Source organism: Pseudonaja textilis, chromosome Z (genome assembly GCF_049901715.1).
Source record: "Pseudonaja textilis isolate UNSWEBS1 chromosome Z, rPseTex1.2, whole genome shotgun sequence".
NCBI lineage: Eukaryota > Metazoa > Chordata > Lepidosauria > Squamata > Elapidae > Pseudonaja > Pseudonaja textilis.
The window spans coordinates 113,203,359-113,213,075 of record NC_142008.1 but is presented as its reverse complement, the minus strand read 5'-3'; the positions used below and the strand labels follow the sequence as shown (position 1 = coordinate 113,213,075).

The following is a 9,717-nucleotide window of genomic DNA, read 5'->3' as shown; positions in this document are numbered from 1 at the left end:
CTTCTGACAAACAAACTCAATGGGGAAAACATTTAACAACTGTGTTACTAACTTAACAACTGCAGCAATTCATTTTAGAACTGTGGCAAGAAAGCTTGTAAAATGGAGCAAAACTCACTTAACAAATATCTCACTTAAGCAATGGAAATTTGGGACACACTTATGGCCATACAGTAAGTCGAGGACGACCTGTTTAAAATTACCTCTTACTCTACGGTGACAGAGTAACTTTCTTCTTTCTACAATCAAGCCGGTCTAATCATCAGAACCATAAATCATTTTTGTTTTTCTATCAAGCAAAAGTCTATAAGGGGTTAGGTAAAAGAGAGAGCTTCAAAGACAGCCTAAATTAATCTTTAATCACAGTCTCTCCTTCTGATGTTTTCTTATCTACTTCTCTCTGTTTTATGTTTTTCCAGCACTGAAGCTACTAGCGTGTTTTCTTGCATGGAGTTTTGCTGAAATTGCTGCGGAAACTACTGGGTGCATTGACAGCCTACTTATCTTTCGGTTGAACACCTCCCCTGTTCTGCTCAGTTGTGACTTTTCTCCTTCCTTGAAGAGTTTCTATTTCCCAGTTACCGGACACCATGGCTTGGAATGGATGTAGAAATTGTTCATAGCTGATGGGTCAAGAAGAGGATTCTTGTTCACCATGTTGACTCCTGTGCTTGAGGAGTGAGTTCTTCTCCACTGTGGATCTTCATAGAAGCTGTTGAGCCATGCCCTGCCAGCATCGCCCACGGGCAACTAGTGACACACCCCGAGAAGACCTCTTCTATCAAACCTATTATTGCTTGAGCCAACAGTACCCTCTGATTCTTCTTCTCTTGGTTATCGTGCTGAGCATCTGTGTGGCTCTCATTGCTACTACCTTTACCAGTGGTAGGGTAAGTTCTCAATTATGAAGAGAGCAGAGGAGGGTTTGGTTCAGTGGTGGTATGCGACCGGTTCGGCCCAATTCTGCCAAGCTGGTAGCGGCAATGAGCAGCAGAGACCGAACCAGTTCTCTCCGCCGCCTGCCTGCCTGGGCTCCCATACTCACTTTTATCTTTTGCTTTTGAAGTGCAGCTGTTTTGCGCGGCACAGAAGAGTGTCGCGCAGCAGCTGCTGAAGTGACTGAGAGAGTACAGGCTTGCAGGAGGTGAGCTGGAACTCCTCTGTGTCTGCGCAAAGTGCATGTTTGGTGCATGCGTGAATGCAAAGTGTGTGCATGCACACAAGGCGTGCCCACCAAGCTGTCCCCACCGAAATGATGGTAAAAGTTTTTGAATCCCACTACAGGTCTGATTGTCTTTGGAAAGAGGGGCTGTAAGATTTTAGGAGCAGAACAAACCAAGGGAAGACCTTTCTGGAGGTGCAATCATGTAGACAGTCTACATTTCACTTTGATCCCTGGGAATCTCCACTGAAATGAGCAGGAAGCAAGTGATGGCAAAAAAAATAAATATTTTTTTCCCCTGCCTAGGAAATAGCTGCAAGTTTTTCCAGGCAATTGTTTTCTGGAAAATAAATGAATAGTGAATGACTAAATAGGTCTAAGTCCATTTTCCCAGCTTCCCCACCTTCTTTGCCTAGCCAAGAGATAAAAATGGGAGAAAAGAATAGAGATCAATGATTAGGATGACCATGAAAAAACTCCCCATCCAGGAAAATGCAAATATTGGGTGTTTTTAAAAAAAACTACAGAATTTAATCTCAGTATGATAGAATTGCAGAATTAGAGAGAACATAAAGATTATCTAGTTGAGGTTTGTCTGCAAAATTTAGAAAAATCATCAGTGAAATCATCAACAGATGGTTGTCCACCTTCTTAAAAACCTTCAGACCTTCCTGATTAAATTCATTATTTTATCTTTAATTTATTTTAAATTTAATCAAATGAATTTATTTGTCCTAAAACCATCTATTTTGGGAACATCTACACCATCTGGCACTTCTTTTGGAAAGATTTGGCCTTCAGCTTTTATAAAAGCTTGCTGTTTTGGTTCACTAGCAGCAGGTGCAGACGGCAGAGATTTCTGACAGCAAAGGCAAAAGGGAACCAGTCAGGGAGCCTGGCAAGGACTTGGACGAGGATCCTGCATCTGATGCAGGGATGGAGCCAGGACTATCAGAGAGTGGGGTGCTGCCTTTGGAGGTTTCACTTCTGGTAGCAGTGAAGCAGAGGACCCTGGGGAGCCTATGCCCCGTGCACATGTGCATGGGGCTGCTTGAAGGAGAGCAGCTGAAGCAGCAAGGGCAACTTGGGAGTAAGGCTGGAAGGTGATTGCCCCTCCCATAAGGGATAAAAACTAGCCCTTGGGGATGTGCTCTTTGCAGGAAGCAAAGATGTTCTTTAGATTCTGAGTCCTCGTTGAAGCCCTGCGAACTCCTGTTTGTTTTTGAAACTTCTGTTTGGTTGATATTTATCAGTAATTAGATTTCTGTTCTTGGCAGCCTTTTAAACCTTGAAAGGGCTTGCTTTTATCTTGAACAATTAGGTTTAAATGACTCTTGGCTGGGGGTGCACAGAATTCCCAGCGCAGCATTAAAAAAGGTTTGCTTTTATACACAGTTTGTGTTTGTTTAATTTGAACAAGTCTTGGGTTAGAACACTTGCTGGGGTAAGCCTTCTGATGATTGATGGTTCTGACTGGAGATCTAAATAAAGGTTGTCAGTTATTGGTAGCTGGGATGCCATCTGGACATTTAAAGAGCCACATTCCAAACTTCATTGCTCTGTGAGATATCGTTTTGTTGAACTAAAAGAAAAGGTATCTCTATTGGACCACTAAAAGGGATTCAGGGGCTCAGTGGCTAAGATGCTGAGCTTGTCAATCAGAAAGGTTAGCAGTTCAGTGGTTTGAATCCCTAGCACCATGTAATGGAGTGAACTCCCATTACTTGTCCCAGCTTCTGCCAGCCTAGCAGTTTGAAAGCATATAAAAATGCAAGTAAAAAAATAGGGACCACTTTGGTGGGAAGGTAACAGCGTTCCATGCGCCTTCGGCATTTAATCATGCTGGCCACATGACCACAGATACATCTGCAGAAAGCGCTGGCTCTTCGGCTTTGTAACAGAGATGAGCACCGCCCTCTAGAGCTGGAAACGACTGGCACTTGTGTGTGAGGGGAATCTTTACCTTTATTGGACCACTAGTTCCTGGACTGCTGTAATCTACATGTGCTCCTTGTAGTCCCTGATGAGGATCTTCTCTGCCCCTTTATTGGCTGTAAAGGTAGTCCTTGACTTAACAATCGCAGTTGAGCCAAAATTAATGTTTCTAAGCGAGAAATTTGTTAAATGAGTTTTGCCCCATTTTACAATTTTTCTTGCCATGTTTGTTAAGTGGATCACAGAAGTTCTTAAATTAGTAACAGGATTAGGTGTCGTTAGGTGAATCCTGCTTCCCCATTGATTCTGCTTGTCAGAAGGTCACAAAAAGTGACCTCATGACCCAAAGATAGTGCAATTGTCATAAGTATGAACCAGTTGCCAAGCATCCAAAAATGAGCATGTCACTTTTTGTCCAGTGCCATTGTAACTTTGAACAGTCACTAAATAAACTTTTGTAAATTGAGGACTACCTGAAGATAACAGCATCTGAACTTCTGTTTAGAAGCTATAGTTTACTTTATTGTCATTGCACCAGTGAAATTAAATCCATATACAGCGTACATTATACATAAAAAAACAAAAGCACACATCCTTCACATTCTATACAATTGAATTGCATTAATATTGCACTATCCAGTAGAATTCAAAAGAGCTACTGCCCTGGGATAGAAGCTGTTTTTCAGCCTATTTATGCTTGTTTCTATTATTCTGTACCATCTGCCAGATGGTAATAGTCAAAAAGAAAAGGATTCCTAGGATAAGATGGAACTTTGAGAATGTTTGAACTTTCTTAAGGCAGTGGGGAGCTATAAAGCTCTTCCAAAGAGGGGAGAGGGCAACCAATGTTCCTCTGGGCAATGATCTTAACCCTCTGGAGCACTGTCCTATCTGCCACTGTGCAATTGGCAAACCATATGCTTTATCAACCATATGCTTCTCACTGAGCATAGGTTCTACTTTCCAGTGGCTTTGCAACCAGATTAACCGAGGGCCTTTTTTTCTCTCTTCTCCAGGATTTCTCCTCCAGCTTGGCTTTCCTGATTACGTTATTCATTGCTCTGCTTCTCTTCAGCCTCATCTTGGTCTTTGTGTGCATGGAAAACATCTTCCAGAAATGCACCCGCCTCTTCTCAGCTGTCATTTGGACTTGTCTGATCACAATTGGTTATGTATTCATCTTTGTTGATGGAGTGGTTTGCGCTTGGGACCAGGTGAAGTACCAAGGTTGAATCAGTGGTGGGATTCAAAAATTTTTTTACTATCAGTTCTGTGGGTATGGCTTGGTGGGCATGGTGTGACTTGGTGGGCGTGGCTTGGTGGGCATGGCAGGGGAAGGATACTGCAAAATCTCCATTCCCTCCCTACCCATTAACCTGCTTTCCAGCTCCGTTCTCCTGTGCAGAGCAACAAAAGAAGACCCAGCCAATCAGCTGGGACTTGAGAGGCAGAGAATAGATGGGGGCAGGGCCAGTCAGAGGTGGTATTTGCCAGTTCTCCGAACTACTCAGAACCTCCTGAATGCCACCTCTGGGTTGAATCATCCGCTGGCATAAATATAAAAAATGGGGAATGAGGATTTACAGAAGAAAAGCTTTTCACAAACATTTTTAGCATCAAAATATCAAAATATACCAGACAATCCCAGGCAAAGGTGTCTGTGAAATTTGTGTCATGATATAAATTATCATAAGATCTCTACTACAGTTCACTTAGTGATCATTCAAAGCTCTAAAAAAAGTAACTTATGAGCATTGCATCATCCCCATCGTCACATGATTTACATTTGGATGCTTGACAATTGACTCACATTTATGACGGTTGCAGTGTCCCAAGGCCACACGATCGCCTTTTGCGACCTTCTGACAAGCAAAGTCAATGGGGAAGCCAGATTCACTTAACGACCTTACTTAACAACTGCAGCGATTCACTTAACAAATTTGGCAAGAAAAGTTGTAAAATGGGACAGAACTCACTTAACAAATTTTTCACTTAGCAACATAAATTTTGGGGTCAATCATGGTCATAAGTTGACAACTACCTGTCAAAAAATGTAGAGGATATCACGCTTTTTTGTCCCTGGTGCCATGCCCACCTTGCTTCACTGTGTAGAGATGACAACTCTGGTTGTCTTGCAAGGACCTGGCAGTGCTTTGCAAGAATACAGGCAGTCCTCGACTTATAACCATAACTGAACCCAAAATTTCTGTTGCTAGTGAGACATTCGTTAAGTGAGCTAAGTGAGTTAAGAAGAATAGCTCCTGGATTTTTTCCTACCTGCACTGCCATCTTCCTATCAATTAAAAACCTTTCTTATCACAGTTGTTAAGTGAATCACTACAGTTGTTAAGTTAGTAATATGTTTGTTAAGTGAATCTAGCTTCCCCAGTGGCTTTGCTTGTCAGAAGGTCACAAAAGGGGATGATCACATGACCCCAGGATACTGCAACCACCATAAATATGAATCAATTGCCAAGCATCTGAATTTTGATCACATGACCATGGGGATGCTGCAATGGTCATGTGAAAAATGCGTGGAAAATGGTCATAAATCACTGTAACTTTGAACAGTCACTAAATGAACTGTTGAGAACTACCTGTACATAAATTTTACACCTCTTCCAAAATTTGAATTTTTCTGTGAATAGAATCTGTATTTTGATTTGCTAGGATAATTTAAGCAGAGCAGATCCTCAATCCAAAAATGTCAACAAGGTTATTGTTTTCCACTGCATCATTCGTTAATTATGAATATATCACTTTAAATGACTGAATTTCACTATTTATGGCTCCGTCTATTATGGATAATTATTTTATTTGATGATTTATACTGCGTGGGCTAGGTTTCTTGAGATTTTTCCTAGTTTTAGAGCTTAATAGTGAAATTTGATATATTCATTTAAAGTGATATATTCAATCATTCATAATTAACAAACGGTATAATGAAAAACTATAATCTCATTGACATTTTGGATTCCCTGCTGATTCCTTAGTACTTTATGCTTTTATTCTTTTGATCTCTTTTCTATTTGTGTTGTGTTTTCTTGAGAAAAAGTTTAATGAAATAAATTAAAGGGCTGGCTCAAATTCACCCACACACAAACACACAAACTGCCAGATGTTGGTGCTGCTTTATTTTGGATTTGCTACTCAAGAATGAAACTACAATTCTATTTGTTTTGGATTTGCTGCTCTAGAATGAAACTACAACTATATTTGTTTTGATGAATAGAATGATTTATGTGTAAAAAAGGCAAAGTGCTTCTGTTAATAGTTCTACTCAACATCTCTTCCTGATTCCAAGTTTTCATTAATTTTTAGAATGGAGAACTTTTCACGCACAGATGGAGGTTTATAGAGCTTTCCTTTCCTTTCCTTTCCTTTCCTTTCCTTTCCTTTCCTTTCCTTTCCTTTCCTTTCCTTTCCTTTCCTTTCCTTTCCTTTCCTTTCCTTTCTTTTCCTTTCCTTTCCTTTCCTTTCCTTTCTTTTCTTCTCCTCTCCTCTCCTCTCCTCTCTGATGAGAAGGGAAACACTGAGATTTTCAGAAGGGAGGGAGAGAGATGAAGAAATTGGTGTTGTCCAAGGAAGAATCAGTTAAATATAATTCATATATTGGGAACTGGAAGTTCTCTATTGTGTCCCAAGCTGGAATCTTTGTGGAAAGACTTCAATTTGCATTTATTCTACCCATGTGCTTTCCTTCTATGACTCCTTATGGAAAGTTGACTGCCATGACACGTTTTTCTCCAAGGTCTCCTTCTTCCTCTTCATAATCTTCATTGTCTACACCATGTTGCCTGTTGGCATGAAAGACGCAGTAGTTGCTGGTATCGTAGCTTCTCTCTCGCACATCATAGTTCTGAGTATCTACCTCTCAATGGGCAACAGTTCACATTCACAACTGGCTGTGCAGGTAAGCCTACCCAGCCCATCTGGACAAATGGGTAATCTAAGACATAACTTTTCAGATTTTTCCCAATTTATCCCAGTATTTTCTGTTTCCATTTGGATTACTAGTGTTCTGTCCAGGAGATATCATCTCCTGATCCTGCGGCCTTATTGTCAGCTCTGACTTACCAAAGGTAAACCTCATGTTGACTTTTGTGCTTCAATTGAATGGAAACTCAGAAAAATCTAACTGAAAAGAAGCACAAATTGAGGCTCACATTGTTAGGAAGCTGGCTGACAATTTGCAAGCCTCTGTTTGAAGCCCAGGTGCTCATGTGTGATGCGGGAGAGAGTCTGTCATTCACTGCAGCTGCTGCTGACCTAGCAGTTCAGAATGATGCTAAATAGATAAATAGGTACCACAGAAGCACTTCGACACTTCTGATCTGGTAGTATAGTATCTAACTGAAGTTTGCTCTAACTTTTGGTACAATGATATTACAATGCAGAAACATCCTAATCTCCCACAACTCCCTTTCCAAGATTGTAATAATCCAATCCTGGAGCCCCACTGGAGATGAATAACCCTAAATTGTTCCAAGCCATTGATTCTATTTGGCAAATCACTGCTTCATCAATACATTTCTTATGACATTTATCCAAGTGGGTCTCTCAGCAATTAAAGCCCATCCAATATAACTTGCTGCTTGGAACAGCAGAGAAGAAGAATAGCTCCTGGATTTTATTTCCTACCTGCACTGCTATCAGTCACAATTCACTTTGTCTTTATGTCTGCTTCCAGCAATTGGCCAATCTGGTCATCTTTGTCTGTGGCAACTTGGTGGGTGCCTATCACAAGCATTTGATGGAGGTGGCTCTGGGTGAGACATTCCATGAGACCTTCAACCTCATCCAATCTCGAGTTAAGCTGGAGTCAGAGAAGCGACACCAGGTGAGTGTGGAAGGCATTATGGAGAAAGACACACAGGGAGAGATTTTACCTAGCTGTAGTTACTCTTGGTCACCCAATGAGAAAGAAGGACTCACTGGAGAAAATGCTGGGAAAGATTTAGGGCAATAGAAGAAGGGGATGACAGATAATGAGGTGGCTGAATGGAGCTTAAACAGGCTCCAGAAGATGGTAGAGGACAGGAAGGCCTGGAGGAACATTTTCCATGGGGTTGCGATGGGTCGGACATGACTTCACAACTAACAACAACAACAGTTACTCTTGTTGGATCTTGAAAAAGCTAAGCAGGTTAGATAGAATTTTTCTCCATCTGAAGAAAGGCTCTGTCAAACAGTGATTGAGAGATATTCAAGTTCTGAATGAATTGTAGCATGAAAATAACTCAGCAGTGAGTGGATTCTTGCTATTGCCACCTGAAATAAGTTCTACATTTGTGAGAAGGTTCCACAACTCATTCCATTGATGCTTTTTCTCCCCTCCCCATCTTACTCCTAGGAACATTTGCTCCTCTCCATCCTTCCTGCTTACATTGCCTTGGAGATGAAGACTGAGATCATTGAGCGGCTCCGGGATGGAGGCCAGCCCCAACGCCAGCATGAAAGTGCCAACAATTTCCACAACCTTTATGTCAAGAGGCACCAGAATGTCAGGTACTTGATTCGAAGGAATCTGGCACATGGAATAGTGCTTGCCAGGACTTTTGTGGTTGGAGGAAGAGAAGGGTGGTGAATTTGGAGGAGGTGCTAGTCCTCCCTCTAGATAAAGCATTTCTTCTCTTTCCTTTGCCTTTCTCCTCCCACAGCATCCTCTATGCAGATATTGTTGGCTTCACACTTTTGGCTAGTGAATGTTCTCCCAAAGAGCTGGTATTGATGCTCAATGAACTCTTTGGCAAGTTTGATCAGATTGCCAAGGTGAGTAATGGTCTCCCTCCAAATAACCAGGCAACCCACAAGGATTATGTATGCCTTGGTTATATTATATCTTGGCTATCTTTGGAAAATACCTGGAAGTGACGGTTGGTGCAAAAGAGGCCATCTCATCTGGATATCCTATTGATATCTTTGTTGATATCCTATATAAGGACCACAAGGTGAGATGGATGGCAATCAAATGAATGAATGAGTGAATAAATAAATAAATAAATAAATGCCTGCACTGCAAATTCTATACTTGATGCCAGTGGTTTCCACAGCACAATTTCAAATACTGACTTTTTAAGCAGTTTAGGCTTCTCTAAAGGGTCATCTGTCAGGTTATGAACCTGTCTGATCATTAAGAACTGCAAGAGAGGTTATTCTGTAGTTCTCCTTACTATCAGAAGCCAATCACAGAAATGCCCTTCTTCTACAGATTTATTGGGCCTCCATTCTTTCAAAGTTTAGAAAATCTGTAAATCTATAGACTTGACATTCTTGGTGGTCTTCATGGCTAGTAGACTATGATTAATTTTAATATGTGCTTTATCTTCTTAGAGACTATTTTCATTCTGAAAGTTTGTTTGCCACTTTGAGTTCTCTCCAGAATGATCTATAAATCAAAATGGGATAGTCCTCTTTCCAAGGTGATCAAAATGGTGGCTTTTGAATGGAATTATATTTCTGTTCCACCCCCATCCACCCCCTAGGATAATGACTGCATGAGGATCAAGATCTTAGGAGATTGCTACTATTGTGTGTCTGGATTGCCTGTATCTTTGCCAAACCATGCCCAGAACTGCGTCAAGATGGGACTTGATATGTGTCGGTCCATCAAGTGAGTA

At 41.1% G+C, this 9,717-nt stretch overlaps 1 protein-coding gene across 1 annotated transcript in view; it reads left to right on the top strand.

The window, feature by feature from the left end:
* ADCY4 (adenylate cyclase 4) overlaps window positions 1-9,717 on the top strand; it is a 106,147-nt gene that overhangs the window by 40,901 nt on the left and 55,529 nt on the right. Inside the window, 7 exon segments of the mRNA XM_026722154.2 lie at window positions 420-890; window positions 4,114-4,311; window positions 6,849-7,010; window positions 7,788-7,937; window positions 8,451-8,605; window positions 8,758-8,869; window positions 9,583-9,710. Of these exon segments, the coding sequence (XP_026577939.2) occupies window positions 723-890; window positions 4,114-4,311; window positions 6,849-7,010; window positions 7,788-7,937; window positions 8,451-8,605; window positions 8,758-8,869; window positions 9,583-9,710 (1,073 nt within the window). The 5' untranslated portion in view covers window positions 420-722.